This window comes from Carica papaya, chromosome 4, assembly GCF_054855325.1.
Source record: "Carica papaya isolate Zhongbai chromosome 4, ASM5485532v1, whole genome shotgun sequence".
Taxonomy (NCBI): Eukaryota; Viridiplantae; Streptophyta; class Magnoliopsida; order Brassicales; family Caricaceae; genus Carica; species Carica papaya.
This window is the reverse complement of record NC_142312.1, coordinates 20,369,123-20,395,250: the sequence shown is the minus strand read 5'-3', so window position 1 is coordinate 20,395,250 and position 26,128 is coordinate 20,369,123. Positions and strand designations below refer to the sequence as shown.

At 34.8% G+C, this 26,128-nt stretch overlaps 1 protein-coding gene across 9 annotated transcripts in view; it reads right to left on the bottom strand.

Annotated features, from left to right (window-relative positions):
- LOC110810851 (tRNA/rRNA methyltransferase (SpoU) family protein) overlaps positions 1 to 26,128 on the bottom strand; it is a 95,232-nt gene that overhangs the window by 48,939 nt on the left and 20,165 nt on the right. For all 9 annotated transcript variants that reach the window (XR_015818517.1, XR_015818518.1, XR_015818516.1 and 6 more), the window contains 11 exons: positions 13,428 to 13,714; positions 13,199 to 13,312; positions 12,830 to 13,080; positions 10,118 to 10,348; positions 9,855 to 10,010; positions 3,449 to 3,586; positions 3,020 to 3,262; positions 2,085 to 2,212; positions 1,551 to 1,674; positions 353 to 514; positions 75 to 222 (listed from right to left, as the gene is read on the bottom strand). Coding sequence is in view for 6 of the 9 variants with exons in the window: in XM_088218088.1 (XP_088074214.1) it covers positions 75 to 222; positions 353 to 514; positions 1,551 to 1,674; positions 2,085 to 2,212; positions 3,020 to 3,262; positions 3,449 to 3,586; positions 9,855 to 10,010; positions 10,118 to 10,348; positions 12,830 to 13,080; positions 13,199 to 13,312; positions 13,428 to 13,714 (1,982 nt within the window). In the remaining 3 variants the exon portion in view is untranslated. The remainder of the gene's footprint in view (positions 1 to 74; positions 223 to 352; positions 515 to 1,550; positions 1,675 to 2,084; positions 2,213 to 3,019; positions 3,263 to 3,448; positions 3,587 to 9,854; positions 10,011 to 10,117; positions 10,349 to 12,829; positions 13,081 to 13,198; positions 13,313 to 13,427; positions 13,715 to 26,128) is intronic.

The following is a 26,128-nucleotide window of genomic DNA, read 5'->3' as shown; positions in this document are numbered from 1 at the left end:
CTCAATGTTGTTACATCATAAAACAAGAAAAGTAGAGGACAATAAAAACTGAACAAAAGGAAGATGTGCCACACCAGAACCATAGAGCGTGAGCAGCTTCAGTTCTTTAATATAGAACTTTATTGTGCTAGGATTTGACAACCAAAGCCCTGATAGATGTAAAGCAGCAAGACGGATTGTGCGAGGGCTCTTAGTACCTTCCTCAATAAGCTTTTCCATGAACTACAAAAATAAATCCCAAGAGATGACTGTCACTCCAACTAATGAATACATCAGATCTTTTTTGGTCATCAACCTAGGGACATGCATGTCCACACACACACACACACAGAGAGAGAGAGAGACCACAGACCCACTTCAGAGGCCCAGCTGCATGATCGACTTCATGCATATTCCCATCACTAAACACAGAATAATGCAACACAGAAGACAAAAGTGCAGCAATAGGGGCAACTCTTCTCTTATTGCAGCTGATATGCAATATCCAGGCAGACTGAACGAAATGCCACATCATCTGCATCATACTCAAATCATACAGAAATATGAAAACAAATCTGTGCCACTTCTACCAAAATTATATGCAAGAATATCCAGCAACACCACAGATACCCCAACATTATATTATTGCTCTTTTTTTGTGCGAGTACATGTAGATATAAAATATAATATAACATATAAAATATAAACCCATCAAAATGGAAGGCTCTCAAAGAAAAGTTATCAACAGACACTAGAAAGGATTCCGAAATCTGACACTACTGAAACAGAGGCCTAGTGAGTAATCTAAATAACTTAAGCTACTTAAATTGACACGGAGATAACCAAAAAGCTTAAGACCGTACTAGATAATGTTAACAGTAATTTTTGAAGTCTCACTCTCATTTAGCCCTCCACGCACTCATAGCCCACTTTGTGCTTGGAAAGAGAAAAGAAGAGAGACAGAAAAAGAACACAGATAGTTCACATATAGACATCTCAAGTTCCCACCCTCGTATCCTCGTGGAAAACCAGGCAACTATATATGGAAGAAGATAGATGAAACAAAATTAAGATTTACAGAGATTAGGCAAGACAACAAGTTATATTAATTGCACTTAGCATAGAGTGAATGGGTTATGTTGGAAAAATAACATGCAGTTCCTTCCAATAAATGAAGATTTAGTCATCTTGGTCAATACTACACTTCCCTATTCTTTATATATATATATATGAAAGAATGAGATTATATTATGAAACAGAATACAAGGCAGGAGGATAAGGTATCACCCTAAGAAGGAACTAAGTACAAAACTGAAAAGAGAATGGGGAGAAATCACACTTGAGGGGCCATCCAATTCCTATGCTTTAGCCCACAGAGCAAAGAGCACCACTCTATCCCAATGGAACAACCGTTACCGATTGTGTCAAAACCATTTTGTAACATCATGACTTAGAAATCCTCGTGCCCCTAACGTAGGTTCAGATTGAAACGCAACCACATAAAAAAGTTGTGAACAATAATGATGATAAAATCAGAAACAAGAGGACAGTGAATAGGAGATTAAGCAAACCTGGGCATCCACACGATTGCATGAGGAACCAACCGAGTATGATCGTCCTGAAGAAAGAAACTGTAAAACAAGTCTGGCAGACCTCAGCATGGGCAAAATAGAACCTTCCCCAGCATTCTCAAGGCTACAAATTTATTCAAGAAGAAGTTGGTGAACAAGAAAGCAACTTATAATATTAAGTATTTGAGCTAAAAGCCAATAGACACTTAGCAACAATCAGTCTCTGTAGATTACACATAATAGAAGCCAATAATCCAAAAGGGTAGGACCAAAATTCCTCTATAATAAAATACTGCAAGTCCCATTATTTACAAACTGAAAGAAAAAGGAAGAATCATTACGTTCGTTTACAAAGAAATTTATGAAAACAGTATCATGGCACACATAACTTACGTCAGTATGATTCTGTATTTATGCAGAACCAAAGGAGATTAAGATGAGCACACTCATGGCACACACAGATTACGTCAATATGATCTGTATTATGCAAAACCACAAGAGATTAAGATGAGAACATATCTTCTTTTCTTTTACCTGTCCACAAGATCACAGAATATAGATCTTAGAACATCATCGGAGAGAACAAAGCCAAAATCCCCTTCATGTAGGCCACTTCGAAAGGCATTGCAAGGGACAGACAACAGACACTCTAGGCCAAGCCACTGAATTGGTTAAAAAATTAGTTAGAATCTATTAATTAAGAACTAGACAAATTAGCCTTTCACTAATTGTTGCTTGGCTCATTTCAAATAAAGCCTGTGATGAATTTTTTTACTGTTAACTGCCTCAATAGTTTAGAAAATAAAATAATTTTATTACTTTAATTACTACATAAGTCTTTAGAATACACGTCTTTTGAAAAAAAAAATACTACAGAAATTCTGTCATTTTCTTTATCATCTAACAAATAAACCATGTATTCAACATACGGTGGCCACTGTAAAATAATAAAACCTATGAATTACATCAAAACTGCATTAATTTATCAGTGACTACGAAGATCTTTGACAGAAAATAATATTAAAGTCACATGAGATTTGTGTTGGTCACTAAAATAGCATCCTTACCCATATTGTCTGCTAGTGAAACCTCAAAATAGTAAGTTTTCAACTTGGTGCTTATAGTAAGTTGTCAAAAAGAATTATATTTTGAAAGGGGCAAAACCACCGTGAAACTGTAGTTTTCTTTAAAGAAATTTACAACCATGCACAAAGAAGATGAATATTAATATATTACACCATAATAAACTTAAATACGTATAGAACCACAAGATAAAGGTAATGCACCCGAGAAATAAATTGATAATACATATGAAATCCAGTAAAGGAAAAGAAAGCAACATAAGTTGCTTTGTTCCACGTCTTAGATAACAGTACTAGGAGTGTGCAAAAATGATTCAAATGCATAACAAGGTACTAGCAAAACAAACCATAATTTTTCTGATAAAATTTAAATAAAATTCTAGTTACCTTCCAATTGAGTAAAACGGCACGCCGACCTCTTGCTAGGACTCCAGTAGCAATAAAATTATTCACACTATGAAGAAATGAAATAACCAAGGAATCTAAACAATATTTTTTGTCTACTACAGGTAGTCGTGAGCTAAAATTCTCCAAGAGAAGACACGAAGCTTTCAGAGAGAATGGAGAGACTAGTACTTTTAGAACAGGAGCAAATGCTTCGTACGCAGCAAGAGAAATTTCAGCTTCAACCTAAGTTGCAACTATCAGATTGTTAGTCTTGATCATAAAAGATCCATACTTTTCAATGAAGGAAGAAATATTATTAAGAGGGAGGAAAAAATCCAAAAATAAAAAATCAATATTTTCCATAAACAGACATCTAATTACTCTTGCAAAACTTCTAAGCAGAAACAGTCCATACAAGTGATAACGTACCTCTGAACCAAATGATGAAGATGAAAGAGTATCAAAGACGAATTTCCACATAAAACTTAAAGCAAAATTCATCTCAATATCAGGGATAATTTGTGCGCATAACAATGAGATAGACGCAACAGCTTTCATGGATGTTATCTGTTCATTGAAAAAAAGAAGATAAGATACAGAATATTTATGACTTATTCGAACAAAAGAAACACACAAAAATGTAACAACCACAGAATTAATCAATCACTTGAAAGTCACCAATTAACAATCCAAACATGTTTAGAGCAAGCAATATTGACAAATCCAATGACATCCTTTATTCTATAAATAAAACTCAAACAAAAAAGGGGAAGAAAAAAATTTTTAAAAAAAAGCAGGCCTAAAGCAAAGACACTAGACTAAGCAAAGCCAATCACCTTAGAAATATAATTTTCTATGGCTAGTCCTCTCTATTGCCCTTTGCTTAAATTAAACACCAGCTTAATCAAAGAATTGACTTTCCCTACTAAATCTAATCGGAAAAATTTCACTATTTTGCAATAACACATGGTATGGAAAAAACTTGTCAACTACAGCCACAAACAACAAGTTCAGCTTGAACACATGATACCTAAGCTAATACTTTACCTGATGATCATTAGATTGGAAAATAAAAGGCCCACACACAAATAAAATTTTTTGCATTATAATCACAAATTTCCTTCATTTTCCTGTGTAAAATAGTGTGTTTGCTTCTTTAAATGGAACAACAGTAGAATGGAGGAAGTATTCAGCGGGGGTGACAAAAGATTATAGCATAGTCGTGATTAGAATATGCTGCTTAGTTCGCTGGAATAAAAATGTTGCGGTTTCGTTGGTAAATAGAAAAAAATGTATAATAAGATGAATATAGTAGACTTGTTGGAGAATCCCTCAATATTCTTTCTTTAACATGAGGAAATATTTTTGACGAATATAGTAGACTTGTTTGAGAATCCCTCAATAATCTTTCTTTATATGAGGAGATATTCTTTTCTTGTTGACAGATCACTCTATTAATTTATCTATGGAGTTAGGAACGTTCTAAATAACCTAATTGATTTGTAAATATTTTTGTAAATAGGTGGCAACCCCATGGTGTCAATATCAATACATATACATGCATCTTTATTTCAAAAAAAAAAACATGAGGAAATAAATCTTCCTAAAGTTAAGCAATATTGATTAGGAAACCCCATTAATATGGACATTCGATTCAAGTTGAGTAGCTGTGATCAATTTCCTATTTTTGCTCTTTGTAGAAGCTACATAGCTACGTATATGCTCTTTCTCAATATATAAGAAATTCAGTTTCCCCCTAAATTCCACATTGTATCAGTCCTAGGCTCTTTTTGGATTTTTCTTGGCTTTTGTTGTTATTTATGTTCTTGTTTTTCCCATTAAATAAAATCCACAACCTCTTTTCCCTACAGCTACTCTAATATGTCGTGTGTTTGTGTATGATGCTAAGTAAGTACAATGCAATTAGTTATTTAGTGATGTATGGAACAAAACTCAATGAAAAAGAAAGAAACTTATAGTGCAAGAAAAAACATGATATTTTTTTTGTTTTTGTTTTTGATTGTATGATGGGTATGAATAGAAGAGTTGATGCAAATACGTATTTTTTTTATTATGAAGGATAAATATGTGAGGATAAAATAAGCAAGATAGTAAGATTTATTCAATGTCTAAGCTCTGATATCAAATAATGCGGAACCTATAATCAACTAGTGTAATCAAAAACCCCAACATACAATTTAGCTCAAAAAGTTAATCGCTAAACAAAACTTCTCTACTTAACTCACACTCAACCTGTAAATGAAAATTAAAGTAATTGGAATAAGTAAATTGATTAAAACGCCACGAGAAAATCTTGAAAGTTAAAATCAACTCAAAAAAAAATTGATAAAAATACAAATTATCTTGATAAGTAGATTTCAATTCTCCACTCAACAAGAAGGTTGAAAAGACCTCGCTAAAGAGCAATTTAGTAAGTGGCTAACTAAAACTAAAAGCTTAATTTTATTGATTTCAAACTTCGATATATTTACAACCTAAGGAGTAAGCCCTTTATATAGGTATAAGTCTTACTAGTTACACTTGAATTCAAAAACTAAATACTAAAATAACTCTAATTATATTCTTATCTAAAAAATTATTAAAATAATAATTTAAAAAAGTATAAATATAATTAAATAAAAAATATTCTCTCTTGAAGAATGGTGGTGTTGTAGCTGAATTTCCCATGTTATCTTGAACTTAATTTTGGTGTTCAAGATTTAATTAACTCTTGTTGTAGAAAGTACAGTTGAAGCTGATTTAAAAGACTTCCCAATTGTAGAAGAAATCTAACATTCTAAATGAAAAAATTAAGCATCGGAATACAGCTAGGAATAGGAATTCTTCCTCCTTTGGGTTTCCTTCCTCTTTTGTGATTCCAACTCTCTTTAATTAATTAATTTCTTGAAGTAGAAAATCTTCTTGGACTTTAAAATGCCAATCTGACTCTAACATCCATGTTGTCGCAATTCCTAATCCGAAAAGGACTCTTAAAAAACAATAATTAGATTCTTTAAGCTTGATTCCCGTGAGTTGCCCCCATTTTACTCGTATCATTTCCCCCTTCTTCAAAACGATTCGTTCTCGAATCGGTATATTCTCATGTAGTGGCTTAACCCACTCCGCTTTCTTAGAATTCTGCAAGAAATGTTAGAAAATAACACTCTCTCATGTATTTCACTCTTGTGTTTCACTCACTCTCAATCTTCTTCCCTCAAGTTGAATACTAGAATTGAATTCTCTTGAATCAAGTTAATCAAACTTTGTTTAGGACACTTCGAAGAATCTTTAGGAAAGAAAATTGTGACACAATTCTGATGCGATAAAATTTAAACACACGGATGAAAATGTTGTGTTTCTGTACGATGCTAAGTAATTATGATGCAATTAGTTACTTAGTGATACACTAACACAAAACTCAATGAAAAAGAAAGAATTTTATAGTATAAGAAAAGATACTATGAATATGCTATTTTTTTGTTTTCATTTTTGATTGTATGATGGGTATGAATAAAATGGTGGATGCAAAGTATTTTTTTTTATTATGAAGGATAAGTATGCAAGAATAAAATATGCAAAATAGTAAGATCTATTTAAAACCTAAGCTCTAATACTAAATGATGCAGAACCCATAATCAATTAATGTGATCAAAAACTCCAATATGCAATTTAGCTCAAAAACTTAATCCCCAAAACAAATCCTCCCTACTTAACCTAAACTAAACTTGTAAATGCAAACTAAAGTAATTGGGATAAATGAATTGATTAAAACACAACGAGAAAAAATCTTGATAAGTTCAAATCAACTCAAGAAAGAAATTGATAAAAACGCCACAAGAAGCAGATACCAATTCCCCACTCAACAAGAAAGTTGAAGAAACCTCCCTAAATAGCAATTTAGCAAGCGGCTAATCAACCCCAAAACTTAATTTATTGATGTCAAACTTTGATGTTTTTACAACGTAAGAAATAAGGCCTTTATATAGACATAAGCCTTACTACTTCTACTTAAATTAAAAAACTAAATTTTAAATTAATTCTAATTACATTTTTATTTAGAAAACTATTAAAATAATAATTTAAAGAAAAGCATAAACATAATAAAATAAAAAGTCCTATCTCTTGAAGAATGGTGGTGTTGTGGCCGAATTCCTCATGTAGTCTTGGACTTGATTTTGGTCTTCAATATTTAGTTAATTATTGCTGTAGAAATAGAATTGAAGATCATTTAAAAGGCATCCCAAATGTAGTAGAAATCCAACATTATCAATGAGAAAATTAATGATACGGATTCAGCTAGGAATAGGAATTCTTCCTCCTTTGGGTTTCTTTCCTCTTTTATGATTTTACTTTTAAATTAATTAATTTCTTGAAGTAGAAAATCTTCTTGGACTCTAGAAAGCTAATCCGACTCCAATATCTATGTTTCCGCAATTTCTAGTCCTAAAAGGACTCTTGAATAGATAAAAAATGAATTCTTTAAGATTGATTTCTGTGAATTGTCCCCTTCCCCATTTGCTCATATCAAATGGACTTCCAAGGACGTCAGTGAGTCACAGATCTTCATGCTAAGGCATCCCATCCCTCTCGTTCACTCCCATAGATACTGCTTATCGCCCCCTACTGCAAAGAGTTTGGTTCACACATAAACCGTCAAAATCATGCCAATAAGGATGCATTCTTTGATCTTAAATTCCCAACCCCCACACCCCCTTAATTCTAGGATTGACAGTAAATCTCTCATCTCACCAGTTGATCACTACTCTCTTCTCCTTCACCTACCCATAGGAATTTCTTCATGTGTCTGTCTAGTATCTCGCCTTATAGAAATCCTAAAGAAGGAAAGAAAATAAACAGGTTCGCTTGTAAGACAAGCATGGATAAAGGTGACCCTTCCATATAGCGAAAAAAGCCCCCCCCCTACCAACTCTCCAAATGCTTCCCTACCTTATTTAGCACCCTTTCCCAAAAGGTCCACTCCTCGGATTGCCACCTGAAAGAACCCCTAAACGGGAAATTGGCCATGGTAGCTCGGTGCATCCTATTGACTTAAAAAGTTGGTCAATCACTTCATACTCAATGTTGATTCCACTAATGTCACTCTTAGCCAAGTTAATTTTCAGTTCTGAAATCTTTTCAAACAACTAGATAAGAGTTAGTGGACCTATTGTCGTGCTCGAAAAATAAGATTGTGCCATCAGCTAATTGTAAATGAGAGACTTCAACACTATCCTTTCCTACTTTAATGCCTTTCACAATCCCCCTTTCAGTTGCCCTATTCAGTATCCTACTTAACACATCAACCACCAAGATAAACAAAAATGGTGAGATCGGATCTCATTGTCTTAACCCTCTTTAGGATGTGAACAAATCCTGTAGCTTTCCATTCACTACTGCAAAGGAAACAAATGAAAGACATCCTAAAATCCATCTTCTCCACCTTTCTCCAAATTCTTTACGCTCCATTACTCTATCGAGGAACATCCAGTTCACTCTATCATATGCTTTTTCAAAGTCTAATTTGAGAACCAACCCCTTTTCTTGTTTTCTTCAAGTAAATTCCACCACCTCATTCATGACTATGGCTCCATCTAGGATTTTTCTACCTCCAACAAAGCACTCAGCAAGAATTCACTAAGCCTTTGAGAGCAAACTTTGATGATAATCTTGTATGCACTTGTCACTAAACTAATTGGATGATACTCAGAGCCTTAATAAACTTGTCCTTTTTTAGCACTAAGGTAATGAAAGTTCAGTATCATACTCTTATATATACTCACATTAAGATAAAATTCTTCAAACACTTTAGACATATCTCTTTTTTGTTTTAATAAAAAGTGAAGTATATATTAACATGGTACCAAGAAAGGGGTATCTCTCATTTATAAAAATTTTACAATAGTGTTAACGTATTTATGATATTTCCAAAATTCTCATCAATAATAATATCATGACCTAACGAAATAAGTCCAAAATAGGAAATTCACCTATCCTTTATTTTGTACTATTACTCTCAACATCCTTAAAGGCTCTAGTATTCCTTTCTTTCCATATGATTCAAAAAACAGTCAAAGGAATTAGATTAGCAATGTTGCCGTTTACATACAAACCATCCCAAGCCCAATTTCCCTTATTAACCAACCCAACCATCAACCATTCAATCCCCAAGAGTCCATACACCATACACCATAAACTGTAAGTCATAGGACACCACGACAATACATGATTATACGTCTCCTCTGCTTGTAGACAGCCATAGCACCCATTAACCAAAATCTGTCCCCTTTTTCGGAGTTTGTCAATGGTTAAAATCTTCTCAAGAGATGACTCCCAAATGAAAAAAAAAGCTAAACGCGGAGGAACCTTTGTTTTCCAAATTTGCAAAGCTGGGAAATCAGAACTGCAGTTTTTATCCCGATTACATAAAAATCTGTAATAAGAGGAAACAGAAAACTCCCCTCTCACTTTAGACATATCTCCTTTAATGATGTGCTAGCAGTTTTTAGATAATCTTATTTTTTATAAAATAAGCATTTCTGAAAAGATGTATCTTCATTAAAAACAAAAGAAAAAAAACAAACATACTTGGAAAATATTCAATATAAAAGAATAATAACTCGCAAACTATACAAAGGATCCCCCTGAGATAAACATGAACTTTTAGCCAACATATAAAAGGAAATCCCTGACAAATACATGAACTCTTGCCCACAAAGATGCAGATAACACCATTCTATACTAAAGAAGCTTGTAAACAGTCCAACTATTTCCAAAATAAGAGATCAAGATATTAAATTTAGAAACAAAAATGTATTAGAAAGAAAAAGAATCATACAGCTTGCAATACAGCGGTTGTTGTAGATGTCGACAATCGACGTTGACTAGGACCACCAAGTTTTCCTATAATAGAATTAGGTAAAGTTGTGTCTTCCACTGCAAGAGTTAAGTGGAAGATAGAGGAAGACAAATTGGCAAAAGAGACCAGCTCCTCCTGCACACCCCCTCCCCAAAAAAATGAAAGAAAAAGAGTTCAGAAAAAGCAAAAAGTTAGAAGAACAGTAATGCGAATATTTTCACTTGTACGATGTGTATGAGTACCAAGATAGAAAATAGAACATTTGCAAACTTCTGGCAAATAAAGGAATGCGTCATTGTCCCAGCAAAGCAAATATCTGATTTGTTTTTATTTTTGACGCCAAATTCTGCAGTTGCCTCCAGAATTATTTGGATCTCCAGAACCAAACTCATCAATAGGATCAAAAATTTCACAGGTAATCTCTCCAAATGACCGTTTTCTTTGCAGATATTTAGACCATGATGTTTAATAAACTGCACATGAAATCAAAGATAATCAGACTACAAAAGATCAGACATAATATAAATAGTACATGCAAATAATGATTTCTAAGAGTATACTTTTGTTTTCCAACATCTAGATAGTCAAGAAACATTTCTATAAGAAGGAAATATTTATTAGAAAGAGAAAAATACAGGAGGGAAGGATAAATATCAGCACAATCATATGTAAGGTAGAGAAAAAGATCCCACAAAGTAACAAACAAATTTAGAAAAATAATGAAAACATAAAATCAGTATATCAGCATAGTATATATGTAAGGTAGAGAAAAGGATCCCACAAAGTAACAATTAGCTTTTACCCACAATGAAGATAAAACACCACCCTAGCCTCAAACGAACCATGGTGGCTGGAAATGTTTTTTTAATAAATGATGGCCAGAAATACTGCTGGAATAACATTGCATTAGGTTCCATCGACAATCTAAAAACCAGCAAAAAGAAGCTCCTCTCGACAAAGCATTCCTCTCATTGCTCCTCCCTCTTCCTTGAAGATGGATAGGAATGAAAACACCTAAGGTAGCAAAGAGACCATTCCATATCTATTTTTATACTTTATATGGTAAATAACTTCACCATACTCACATATTCTTCCATGAGAAAAATAGGTTAATAATGCTCTTAAACTAGAAATAAGGTAGCAATTAAAGATCTCCACTCGCTTTTCAAAAACCTATAGCAGAAAGCTTCTCATAGCAGTAACCCAGCAGGAAATTCTTTATTAAAATTAAAGCAAGGACCATTTAGCTGTCATTCTTCAAGGTAAAGCTGGCTAAGGTGTTTAACCGCCTACAGGTAAGAAAAAGGACCAAGACCCTCTCTTCAAGTGGTAGAAGACTTGTACCTATAAGTATCACTCTGGGATTCATAAACTCTAGCCAGACTCATGGCTGTTGTCAAATCCGTTGATTGATGTAATTCCACTTCAATTGCAATATAATCTTGAAGCCAACTGATAAAAATGTCAACCTCTTGATCTAGATTGAGAGAACTTTCTCTTTCTGCCAATTATTCAACTGCCTTTTCATCCTCTTCTAACAAATCATGTTGCCTTGATTTTACCAAATCTCCCAGCTTCCACTGCGATATAATCTTGAAGCCAACTTAGTAAAATGTCAACCTCTTGATCTAGATTGAGAGAACTTGCTCTTGCTGCAAATTATTCAAACTGCCTTTTCATACTCCAAGAAATCATGTTGTCTTAAATTTACTAGTTCTCCCAGCTTCAACTGCAATATAATCTTGAAGCTAATTTAGAAAAAGGTCAAACTCTTGATATAGATTGAGAGAACTTGTTCTTTCTGCCAATTATTCAAATTGCCTTTTCATATTCATCCGACAAATCATGTTGTCTTAACTTCATCAATTCTCCCTGCTTAAGCTCCTAAGCAGTTGTTCAAATAGCAGTTCCTGGGTCCTTTTCTAACTTTAAAAACCATACTTGTTCTTCTCCACCCAAATGGAAAGAAGCCAACCCAAGTTTCTCATTTTCAGATATATTCTGGTGACAGAAAGAAGGGCTGCATGCCAGTTACACATCCAATGGTTCCACTGTACCATCTATCATGAAATTTTCAATTTGGAATTTTTGGGAGCAAAAAGTTTAGCACCATGATTCTCAGCCCTGTGGTCTCTCCTTTCAAATCGTTCCCCTTTCGTAATTCCTTTTCCCGTTTCACCACTGCCTCCTCGTCAAACAGTGGAGAGAAGCTGCACGGCAAACTTCCATGCATCCTTTCAATACCAGCTGTTGGACAGCAAATGCAGCCTGCTCTTGCACCATCCGAGATGAAAAACGCATCCCCTATCAATTCGAGGAAAATATCAAATTGTGGCTGGAATTATTGCAGATTGCCCATAACCATCTGCTCTGAAACCAAGCTGTTATGGTCCTTACTCAGTTCTTGTTGTGGGTCTATTAACAGTTAAGCCATAAACTAAAGAAGCAAAATACTTCCTACATCATCTACCCTTCTTGCCTATTTTGAATAATTTTTGTGGACTTAGATAGAATCTAACCATTTCTTTAAGTAAGAAAAAAGTACTTGAAAACTTTCTGCAATTATCTTCTGCATATTTTATTCATTCCAGAACAGCCTTTATGGCTAACTAGAAAAAGACAACTGCTTGTAACTGCTCCTAAAGAATAGAAAGCCCGACAAGATGAACATAGAACATAGATTAGCAACAACTCCCTCATATAACTGAAAAGAAGAAACTAGGAAACAGCCAAATAAAACAGATAGTCTCAATCAAATTTCCACAATTAAATTTGAAATAAAACTTAAGATAAAAGATAAGACTAGAAGAATTTGTCTGTATGGTTATTAAGTACCGCCTAGGAGCATAACACTAGATGTTCATCAAACAAATCCCTTCACTGGTTCAGATCTAGAACAAAATAAGATGCATTTGACAGATAAGAACCAATTGGAATAGAACAATAATACCAACCATGAAAATAGGATCCAGATGTTGTTCCTCCTTTATATAAGGAAAAAGCACCCGTGCCCATCTTCTTGTTTGAAATTCCCATGCCTGTAAGTCTTCGTCATCAAAAGTCTCAACCATATAATGACGATTGATAAACCTTTTTGGAAAGTCATGCAGACCCCTCAAAATACACATTTTATCATCACAACTATCACTACTGTGTCTCCTCGTACACCCTGAAAACCATTCTCTTAGGCTTACACATAAGGGACCTAGAATCGTGGAGAAAACGGGAAGAGAGAGTAAGAGAGATTGCACACAAGACATAAGTGACAAATGCAAAACACAAATGAATATAGATGTCTCTGCCAGTGTGTATCTTGTGCTCACCATTGTAATCTGTAAATTCCTGTGGAAATGCTGAAAGGAAGTGCAACAGTACTTCAAGAGGTACATCACAAACATGCACTACCGAAGAAGCTGCCTCCAATAATTTCTGGCAGACTGGCAATGCCATAAGAAAGGTATGAAAATAGGTATTTCCTTAGTTATGTTACACCAAATGATCCACAATAATATGATAAAACAACCAACTCAAACAAGAGTAGTGATTGCAGACCTTGAAGACGGTAATTAGGATTGAAATGCTGTTTGCTGCTCTCAACGATAAATCTCAAAACATCCAATAAGTTTGTTTTATTATCGTGTGCACCAGTTTCTGCAGGGGACTCAACTTGGGACTTATCAGGAAAAACATCACTGGGCCCTTTTGTTTCATCTTCACTGTGAGTTCCAACTCCACATGCAGATGAGGTAATGCATTCTGCAAGGCACATTAATCCAGCTCTACCAAATGACTGCTGCTTAGCAAGAGATGCCAAATTGATCAAGAAAACAACCTGCTGCCTGTATACATATCAAGAACTTAAAAATCACAACTACAACAAGTATATATCAATAGTTTAAAAAAAAAAGTGTGAATAGGTATATAACAAGGTATCAAAAGGGGATACCACCCATATATAAAAGATTTACAAGTATACATCAATATGAAGGAGAAGAAACAGAAAACAACACCTCCACAAACATGAGAGTAATGCAGATGAAAAAGCTAAGTATTTCACTTCTAAATGACACTAAGTGACAAACTTAAAGATCATCTGAAATATGAAAACAGTTTTTTCAATAAAACTACTTACTTCAATTATTCTGGCTGAAAATCAATAGCATAGGGCAAATTCATCAATAGATGGGACTTTTGATACACAGGAATAACCAACAAAGCAGGATCAGAAAAATAGAATGTCTTAGATGTTTTTTAATGAAAAAATAATTGTTATCTATAGAGAGAAAAAAAATAGTACAAGTGAAGAGAATCAGACATCCTCAAGAAACATATAAAAATAAACGGAGAAGAAAAACAAGCAAAAAAACTCAATATAAAGTAGCACCCAATCCCTTGATAACATGGTCAAAGAGACATCTCTAAAACACCATGAGCTTTGGCCAATAAAGAAGCCAAGAAAGTGATTCTGCACAAAGAATAGAAGGAAGGAAGTAGCAGATTGTTGGTTAATTTCTTTTGCTCGTTTGGAAGAGCAAGCTTTCAGCCTCGCTGAGTCTATTGAAGACCAATGAAGGAAGAAAGGAAGGGAGAAGTTGTTTTCTGTGAGCACTAAAAGGAAATGTGCAGATAGAATAAGCATAGGGAATTTCAAAGGGTCTGATGATTGTTCAAAGAAGACAGGAAGACAACGAGAGCAAGGAATGATGGCCATAAGATCTCTCAGAACAAATATTAGAATGTGAATGGCTTTAACAATTTGCATAGAGAAGCAATGACCAAGACTACACTCAAGAAATGGAAATGCCAAGTGATCTCACCTTTAGGACACTAATTTGGAGTCACTGGATTCACTTGCCAGTAGCCTATGCGGGCATAGTCAGGTTGATTACAACGATCTAAAGATCACTGGCTCTTCAAGTGATGTGATGACCTTATCGGATTAGTCAATGTTCAACTTGTTATCATGGAAGGGCACTCTCCTTTAAAACTAAAAAACAAAATGAAATAAAAACATATTTTAACTTGTTTATCTAGTGTACATCCTAAAGCAAGATAGTTAGAAAACTAGAACCAATTCACTGCTGTTTTCTTTAAGGGCATTCGGACGTGCATCACTTGATGGCATATAACTATCAAGAATCCGTTTTCTCCTATAGCCTTCTAAGAGAAAACGAGAAGATGAAGCTTGGGGTGAAACTAAGTGATGGTTTGAACCAACTGAATCAAAATAATAAGGCTCATGGTCAACCGGTGAGATTATGGGGGATAAGCTTCGTTGTAGAGGGGGAAACAATCTGGATAACAAATTAAGCCCCTAAATGAGCGCACATGATCACCCTTTTTATGCATTATGACATGGCTTGGAGATTATGGGCCCCTTATTCAACACTTTGACAATTCTTAGGCCACTCCTCTTCATATGGAGGACTTCATTTCTATACTGTCTATGGTGTTAGTGGGAAACAGAATTTATGCATTTACTGCATGGAGTCCTTTTCTATGGTTTGCAGGTGATGTGATTAGAAGAAAGGGCTACAATTTATATGGATATTTTCTCTCCTTTCTCCTTCTTATGAAATAAGTGTGTTTTCAAGCACCTCTTTGGGAGTGCATGGTTGTTTTAATATTATGTTTTTTTTTTAATATATTAAATATTATGTTTTATCGACTTTATAGATAGATTGTCTGACTATTCTTGAGTTTGGTTGGTTTTTATCCTTTATTTTTCTGTTTATATTCTTTTTGGAGGATATCTACAGGAGTCTAGCTTATTGGAGTAAGGTTCCACTCCGTTTCAATTTGAGAACATACAGATGCATCATGATCTTTCGGGAGTGTTTGGATTTGGTCGACAGAGTATAACCTAGTGGAATTGGGTTAGCGTTTAAAATTCATGAAGAAGTTGCATTTCATTAAGGCAAGTTAAAGAGTTGGAATAACGACCTTTTCCGTCTTATTAGAAGTAAAAAGCACGCTATGCCCGATTTTCTTCATTCTCGATAAGTTGGCAGTGGATAATAATATTAAAAGGACCAATATTAGGATATCTTCCCTCAAGAACAAATATAAATAAGTGCTCGTTAAAGAAGAGATTTGCTGGGGACGGAAAAACAAGATGGAGTGGGTCAAAGAAGGTCATGCCAATTCCAAATGTTTTCATTAAATAATCAATGGTAAGACAAAGGCAGAGCTTTTTATGGAGTAAAAGTTGGAAGGGGCAAAAATGGAGAGAATAAGAGATGATTAGGTTAGCTATCAGTGATTTCTATAAGGATTTATGAGGATGAAATGTTTAAGCCGTCCTTGTTTGAGAGGCATGATTGTTCCAATCAGTGTGGAAAGGGCCAAGTGGATCAAATATCATTTGAAGAAGTCGAAATTGAGAGAGTGCTTTAACCCATATGGTTTTACTATTGCTTTCTCTTAATCGTGTCGGGAGATTATCAAAAAAATGGTCAATTAAGGATTTTGAAAGAGTTTTACCTTAATGGAAAAAAGGCATTAGTATGAACTCTACCTTTATTACTTTGATGCTTAAAAAATGGCCATTCTATTAAGTCACATTTCAACTTGCTACGGGCTTGCACTCCTTAGTGCCCTTGAATATATTTTAATGCAGGATAAACTAGGATTAATTTGCCTGCTAAGAAATTAGAAAAAAACCTAAATATCACACCTAACATTCTTAAGCATCATATTTAAAAGTTAATGGAGTCACACAATCAATTATGAGAAATTCTCAAAAATATTATTGAATACTGAAATGATCAATAAGCAAACTTACATAACTATTTATAATAATATCTTAATTAACTTTTTGTAACTAGAATTAAACTGGTAAATAGTAACCTAGTAGAATTAAGATTACTAATGCTAATGCAAATAAGAAATATACTAATAAGAATAAACTTTTGACTCTAGTAAGATTCTTAAATAATAAATTGAAAATAATCCAACAACAAATAAAATCCTATTAAGGCTATCTTCCATCAATTCTCTCCGAATGGGAAAACTCAACTCTGTCTTTAAAATTATAGAATATTGCATGCATGTCAAGGTCGAGCATCTTGAGGTCAACTTTTGTGATCTAAGTGCAATCAATTTGAGGATGTTCTTTCCGTTTTACTGGAACTTGTAATAAGTACCATTCCTTATTGTTGCCTCTTGATAATCAACAATATTTGGAGTGTATGACAAGCGAAAAGGAATACTATCATGACAAACAATAGTGTCATTCACTTAATAGGAAGTAAGATCCTCAACATTGAAGACCTTACTTATACTCATATCTCCTGACGAATCGGTAACATAAGCACTTCAGCTAATCTAATGGAGAATTTTGTAGGAGTATATGATGTGATCCCACGTGGCCGAAATTTGGTTCTAATGATACAATCCTGCACCAAGGAAGAATCCTGTAGAAATCAAGATTCCAGAGTGACAATTACCCGCAAGTCTGTAGCTACACAACGTGCACACATGTATCACAGGAGCCACCAGCGTACAAATGCAAAGACACTGCGCACACACGCCACATAGCACGCAGACGCAGACGCCTGTTGCACGGCGTGCGTCCTATAATGGATCGTCTCAAAAGTCTCGTTCCAAACATGCAAGCAGTTCCAAATTCGTTTGGTTCCCTAAACTGGATCATCTCAAAAAGAAAACTAGTTATTCCCCTACCCACTTTCCTAATTTGGATTATTCTAAAGAATGGGTAAGTTTGTTCAAAGAAAACTTAAGGCCCATGAAGAGACACACAGGCTTGGAGAAACACAAGGCAAGAGGCAAGGCCAGCTTTTGGCTCAACCCGAGAGAGGAACAAGGCCTTTCAACCAAAGAAGACAGCAGCCAATGAAGGGGGTCGCGATATTGGGCAGCTTGCCCACATATGCGGGCAGCAGCATGTGCGGGAAGGAGACTTCACACCCATAGAATCCTTTCCCACATGAGAAGACAAGCTAGGCATGCAAGAGAACCTTTGTCGCACTTTTAGATTACGCGCTTATGCGGGATAAACAAGCCACATACACAGATAGTTGTGCAGGTGAAGCATGCGGGCAAGGGAATTTGATGCCGAAGGGGAGTCTCTCTGTTTCTTTTTTTCGCATGTGATTTTCATGGGAAATTTTTTAAGAAAGATTCTTCATCAACTTGAAGTCTCCAAGAAGATTAAAGACACATGGGAAATTGGTAAAAATGAAGAGACTTATCTAGTAAATATTTTATTAATATTTAATCAATTTTTATTGTCAATTTTATTCTTAGGATTATTTTATTATTATTTTAGGTTTTGGGATTTAGATAGGTCTAGATTTGGAATAGAATTTTAATTAAATTCTAGTATTTGTTTTTTAGTAGAATTTATCCGGTGAAAGCCTATAAAAAGGTCTCACCTTATACTGTAAACAGTAGAATTCAGTTTATCAACAAAATTATTTAGTTATTTCTAAATTAGCTTTGCTAATTTTGAGTGAATGGTCTTCACGAGAGGTTGCTTCAACCATCTCGTAGAACCGAGGAATCTTGAATAAACTTATCGGGTAAGATATGGCGTTTTTTTAATTTAGAGAGATTGTTTTAATCACATTATTGATTGTAATTCAAGTAAGGAGCATTTAATTTAGAGAATTAAGTTTTTGCTTGCTAAGTATAGTGGGTTTATGATAAAGGTGTTCTGTATCCTAGAGCTCCCTGCATCGGTACATGTTTTTTGGAATGAAGTTTCTTATAGACATCCTTAAAGGGACCGTCCAGGTTAGAGGCATACCATAATCATATCTCTTTATTAAAGCCACCAGGTCTTCTTTTTAAATCAGCAGAAGCTTTACACCCCTTAGTACTGAAAGCAATTCATCATGTACCCTTTGCATGCATGTCATGTATATGTTTAGCCAAGTCTTTTGCCTCAATCCTAGGATAAGCATCCAGTCCTAAGGGAACCATATCAATAGGTTCACTTGTTGTATGCCTATAATGCATTCAAAAGGACTGATTCTCGTGCTTTGATTAACTGAACTATTGTAAGCAAATTCATCAATAGGAAGAACAAGATCTCAATTGGCAACATGATCGCGCACACAACATCGAATAAGGTCTTCCAAGCTCCTGTTGATAGCTTCAGTTTGTCCTTCAATTTGTTAATGAAAATGTGTAGAATACTTGAGTTAAGTCTGCAACATCTTCCATAAGGTATGTTTGACTAAGTCATCATTGTCAAGGAAAACATCATCATCCTAATCCGTTGCATTATCTTCTTCCTCTTCCTTCGTCCCAATATGCAAGCTATTTTTCTGAGGGCATTGACAACCCCTATGGTTTGGCTTCCACACTTGAAGAATACCATTCCTTTACCTCTTGTATTGGAAATGTTGTTCATAACCTGCACATCATAATTTATTCTACAGTTCCTTAGGGAAGGGGGGAGAGGAGGGCTTTCAAGTTTCCAAATATGGATATTTTAGGTAAGCTTCTATATCCAAAGCAGCTTGCTAAATTTGAGATGTGGTCATAGGAGGTTGTCGAATGAGTCTCCTCTGATCTCGATACTTAAACCTGCCTCGAACCAAGATGTTGCTTAACTATAATCTTCGACTAGTTGACTCTGAATTTTTAATTCTTCAAACTTCCAAGTTTTCCTTAGATGGATATTTTAGGTAAGCTTCTATATCCAAGGTAGCTTGATAAATTCGGGATGTGATAAATTTTGATTTTTTAATTCTTCAAACTTCTACATGTACTAAGTTACTGATATGTTGCCTGGAATTAAAGTATAACCATGGCCATGAAGTCAGTCAAAATAGTTTGGAAGCACATACTTTTCATAAAGAATAACTTTCATCGCATCCCACGTTTCGATTTTCTCCTCATTATATTTTCATCAATAGTATACCACCATACTTTTTGCAAGTCCAACCAACTTTAACTTGACAAATCACACTCTTCGTGCATCTCAAATGTCATACTTAATGAAGTATTCTTCCACTGAACTAAGCCAGCTGAGAAAGAAATCGTGATCCGTCCATTACCTTCAACATGTCCTTCAGCAGGATAGACTGCTTGAGCAACATGCAGATTTTGAATCAGAGGACCTACTTGGGTTGTGCATAAATGTCTCAGTTCTTCCAGGATTGCTTTGAAAAGAATTTTGCATTACTTCCAATCTGGAAGTAATGATAACCTGAAGTGTCTCAAATTCAGCACTTAATTCAATGTTAGTCACCATCATTGAAGCTGAATTCCTCTTAAAAGAAGTTTGGTTGAGACAAGAAACTATTGAGAAGTCAAACCAAAACAGAATGCAGAAGTTTTACTTGTGGCTAGCCACAAATGGACTTCATGCACCAGTTTCCGGTCACTAGACGGCTGCAACCATTTGGCAGGTGACTCAATTGGAGGTGCTTACCTTAGATGTCGGTGTAGGACGCAATGGCACAAAGATTAGAGAGAGGCAACTGTTATGGGGGCTTGCACCAAAAAGTATGGCAGTTTCCAATTGAGTTTCATGATAGGGCATCAGGGGTCAGCCTATTTGGCCATTCTGGAGCTGCTGGTGGTGGTATCAACCACCTTTAATAGGTGGTTGATGAACAGCATTGATGGCTGTTTTAGATTTTTTTTTTTTTTTTTTTTTTGGTTCTTTTTCTAGCAAATTGTTTTCAAAGGATTTGGAACTGTTTGCATGTAGGATTTTAACAATTTGGGTGTAAAATTCTTTTATCTCTGACACCAAAATAGTGTACGACAAACTAGGACTAATCTGCCTACTAAGAAAGTAGAGAAAAACCTAAATATCACATATAAGATTCTTAGGCATCACACATAAGAGTTGATTAAGTCACACAAGCAATTATGAGAAATCCTCAAAAGTATTATTAAATACTAGAATGATCAATAAATAATCTTTGAGTAACTTTTTAGAACTAGAATTAAGCTAGAAAATAATAATATAGCAGAATTAAGAATATTACTCCTTACATAAATAGGAAATATACTAATAAGAATAAATTCTTGATTCTACTTTAAAAAAAAATAAAGAATAAACTCCTAATTCTAAGAAGACTCTTAGATAATAAACTAAAACAATCCAACAATAAATAAATTCATATCATGGCTATGCGCCATCATATTTACTTTTCTTTTCAAAAAAGTTTGAGACTTCAAGAGGGTCTCCTTCCTCTTCATGATTGTTGTTGATTGAGGCGATTATATGCTTTCAAGGTCCAAGGAAGAGATGTTCGAGGGTCATAGGGTTGGTCAAGAAAGGATGGAAATCTCTCACCTTTAATTTCCTGATGATACGAATAAAGTAATTACCATATTACACCTTTTTGAGGTCATTTCAAGATTATGGATTAACCTCATGAAAATTATCTTGGGTAAACAATGAAAACCACAGTGTGAGGGAATTAAGTAATTTTGTAGGCTTCAAGGATCTAAGATTACTTTTTTTGGGGCCATGTTACCTGTAAGCTTTTTAGGCACCTTCGTAATTGGACGAGCGCCTTATTCACCCTTGGGGCCAGGGTTAGCTTGCCTAGTATCCCCTTTATTTCCTTTCACTTTTAATCACCAAAGGTGTGACTGATAGACATGGAAGAGTAATGAATCTCTCTTTTGGTCAAGATCAAGTGAATCCAATAGAGATCTTTTAGTTACTCAAGGGAGATATTGCCTTAGCAAAGAGTATGGTTGTCTCAGCAATGGAAATATTTATGTAAACATGTCTCTTTTAACTAAGCAATGGAGATTTTTGCTAGAACCAAATTCTCTTTGATACAAAGTTAAAATCAGGCTTAGGAGCTCTGGCTAAGCTCGGTTAAGGATCCTAGTTTCTTTAATATTAAGCATTCCGTCCTTCTTTGTAGGTGTTAGAATACTATAAAATATTTTTTAACATAATAGTATGATTATATTTCTAAATATGTAAGTTTAATTAAGAAGAAAATTATTAGAGTAATTTATGTTAATTACCATATATAAATCTGTTTACATGTATATATATTCTTACTTTTGTTTCAATAAAATATAAGAAAATATTCAATATTTTTTTCCCTAATTCTTACATGATATCAGAGCTAAGATTAGAATTAGGATTTTAGGAGTCAAATTTCATCAGACCAAAAGAAGGGTTAAACAACCCATTCCCGGCACCGGAGGAAGTCGACCAACAATCTTCGGCCAGTTCAGAGTGCGGCCATCATGGTGGTGTACACGTGAGAAGCCGAGGCTGTGGTTTGCGCGGTAGTTTCAGGCTATGTGTGTTGGGTTTGCCAGAGGAGGGTATTTTTGTGCAGTTTGCTTTCCCGTTCGAGGATAGAAGCAACAGAGGAGCTCAGTCGACCGGCTCTGTGCACGAAACCAAAAGGCCAAAGAAAGAAAAGGCACAACGCAGCAGATCACGCAACAAGAAGCGATTCTCCGCTCTCTGGCCCGATTTCGACTGTTTCTATGCATGTCATTCCAGATTAAGGCCGACATTGGAGTTCTATGCTGATTTCCGACTGAAAGGAGGCTGTTTGGTAGTTTCAGATGGCGGCGCATTGTTCTCCGGCGGCGGAGCCTGCAGCAGCTCAGATATCCGATGGTTGACAATGAGATTCTGGTAGGGTTATTGATACCCGCACATGCAGAGGTACTCTGTTTTCTCAAATTTTCTGGTATATTTGCAGTGTTTTTGGTGTATCTCTAACAGCTGTATTTGGGTATTTTTAGATGATAATTTGTGTACATTCTCGAATTAAGAATGAGTGATAACAAGTTTTCAGCAAGTAAAATAGTCTTGGCCATATCAAAGATCACTGAGCATAAATTAAATGGCACAAATTATCTTGAGTTGAGCAAAACTATTGGGGTTTATCTACACAGTATTGATAAGGATGATCACTTGACTCAAGACCCTCCCACTGATGAAAATAGACAAATCTAGCTAAGAGATGATGCACGCTTGTTTCTGCAGATTAAAAATTCGATTGACAGTGAAATAATTAGCTTAATTAATCACTATGAGTTTGTTAAAGAACTGATGGATTATTTAGAATTTATGTATTCAAGCAAAGAAAATGTATCCTGCATGTATTGTGTTTGTAAAGCTTTCGTGCTGAGAAGGAGACCAAATCTCTCACGACTTACTTTATGAAATTTAAAAGGACATATTAAGAGTTTAATGTACTTTTGTCATTCAGTGTTGATAACAAGGTACAACAAACATAGAAAACAGATGGTCATAATGAGTTTCTTGGTTGGTCTTCCATCTGAATTTAAGACATGCTAAATTTAAAATTCTATCGGGTTCCGAGATCACATCTCTTTATAAAGTCTTCAATAGAGTGTTACACACAGATACTACTATACCTAATCAGCATACCAATGTTCTTATTGTTAGAGGAGGAAGAAGAAATAATAACAGGTGAGGAAACAGAGTAATGGATAGTCGGTATAATAATTCAAGTAATATTCTTTATTATTACTTTCATTAGCAAGGACATACGAAGCGGCAATGCAAGAAATTACATAATCGAAATCAGAGAACATAAACTACGAATATTGCTACTGCTGATACTGCTAGCTCCTCTTCTGAGAAAACTATTGTGGTTGTAGCCGACGAGTATGCAAGATTCTCTCAGTTTCAAGAATCTTTGAAAGATCGCACACCATCCACTATGTTTGCTAAATCACGTAAAAGATGTCTTATCTCTTCATCAGACAAATGGGAGATTGATTCTAGTACTACAGATCACATGACAAGTAACTCTAATATCTTCTCTAGCTTTCGATCACACAGAGCACCATCTCTTGTAACTATTGCTGATGGGTCAACCTATAGTATTGAGGGTTCTGAAACTATAAAACCAACTCCAGCCTTTACCCTGACATCTGTTTTAAGTCTACCCAAACTTGATTTCAACTTGATATCTGTAAGTAGACTTACCAAAGATATTAATTGTTGTATCTCATTCTTTCCTGATAATTATCTTTTTCAGGATCTTATGACGAAGCAAATTATTGGTAAAGGTTATGTATCAGAAGGTCTCTACATTCTTGATAATTGGGTGTCTCGACCAGTTGTCTGCTCTAGTATTGTCTGTCCATTTGAAGCACATTGTCAATTGGGGCATCCATCTCTCACTGTATTGAAGAAGTTGTGTCTTTAGTTTCATGATATATCTTCATTAAATTGTGAGTCATGTCAGTTTGCAAAACATCATCGTGACTCGTCAAGTTCAAGAATTAATAAACGAGTTGATTCTGTTTTTAAATTAGTTCACTCTAATATTTGGGGTCCATGTCTTATTATGTCTAAAACAAAATTTAAGTATTTTGTTACTTTTATTGATGATTTTTCTCGAATGACTTGAATATAATTTATGAAAAATTGCTCTAAAGTATTTGCTCATTTTTGTACTTTTCATGCAGAAATCAAAACTCAATTTAATATTTCTATGCATATGCTAAAAAGTGATAATACTAAAAAATATGTCAGATTCATTTCTAAATTATATGACTCAACATGGGATTCTTCATCAGTTCTCTTGTGTTGATATAACATCCCAAAATGGAGTTACTGAGAGAAAAAACAAACATTTACTTGAGACTGCTCGAGCTCTATTAGTTCAGACAAAAGTTCGTAAGTAATTCTAGGCTGATATTGTATCCACTGCCTATTTGCTAATTAATTATCTACCGTCTGTAGTACTCGAAGGTAATATTTCTTATAGTATTCTTTTCTCAAATAAGACATTGTTTCCAGTACAGCCGCGGATATTTGATAGTACTTGTTATGTTCAAGATGTTCGACCAAATATTACTACGTTTGATCCCAAAGCCTTGAAATGTTTCTTTCCAGGATATTCTCACCTGCAAAAAGGATATCGATATTACTTTTCAGATCTTAATAAATATCTAGTATCAACCGATGTAGTCTTTTCAGAGAGTATACCGTTTTTCTCCTAACAGTCCAGTTCTACAGATCAAGTGAAGGACGATGAGTGGCTCATTTATAAATTCTAGAACAATACCTCTACAAAACAACCAGATAATGGTATTTCTTCTAATGTGTCTTCTGACAAACTAATGATGGTATGTCTCCAACTCAAGAACAACCGCCCATTATTCATGTTTATTCCAAAAGACAACAGACTAATGACACATGTCCTACACCAGCTTCTTCGTCATCTGATCCTTAACCCATGATCTTGATCTTCGCATCAGTCTTTGTAAAGCTACACGTCAATGCACTCTTCCTCATTCTACTTATCCTATTGTTAACTTTATTTTATATAATCATTTGTCTCCTTCGTCTAATTCTTTAATTGCTTCTATAGATTTTTTTTCCATACCCAAGACAATTAAAAATGCTCTGAATCACCCTGATTGGCATAATGTCATACTTGAGAAGATAAATGTTATTGATGATAATCATACCTGGGATCTGATAGATTTGCCCAAAGAAAAAAAGGTTACGGGGTGCAAATGGATATTTGCAATCAAAGTGAATTCAGATGGCTCTATGGCGAACCTTATAGCTCGATTGGTAGCAAAAGGTTACGCTCAAATTTTGATACATTCTCTCCAATGGCAAAACTTATCTCTGTTCGTTTATTCATATCTATTGCAGACACCAAAGACTGACCTTTGCACCAGCTAGACATTAAAAATGCATTTATTAATGATAATCTCTTTAAAATGTATATGAAGCAACCATTTGGGTTTATTGCTTAGGGTGAGTACGGAAAAGTAAAAAATCTTTACATGGTCTGAAGCAAAATTCTCGTACGTGGTTTGGCAAGTTTAGTGAGATAGTATGTAAATTCGGATTGAGAAAGAGCAAGTGTGATCATTCAATCTTTTATAGACAATCAACAACTGATATTATATTTCTTATTATTTATATTGATAATATTGTGATTACAGGAGAAGACTATGCAAGAATATCCTCTCTCAAGTCATTCCGACATATCAAGTTCAATACCAAAAACTTGAGACAATTAAAGTATTTCTTAAAGGTTGAAGTAACAAGAAACCAAAAAAAGATTTTGTTATCTTAGAGGAAGTATGTACTTGATCTACTTGCAGAAACAGGAAATCTGGGAGCTAAACCATGCAATACGCTTATGGTACTAAAAGTACATCTTACAAATGATGATGGTGCTCCCCTTGATAATCCAAAAAAATACAGGCGACTTGTTGGGAAATTGAATTACCTCATTATGACTCGTCTAAATATTCCATATCCTGTAAATATTGCAAGTCAA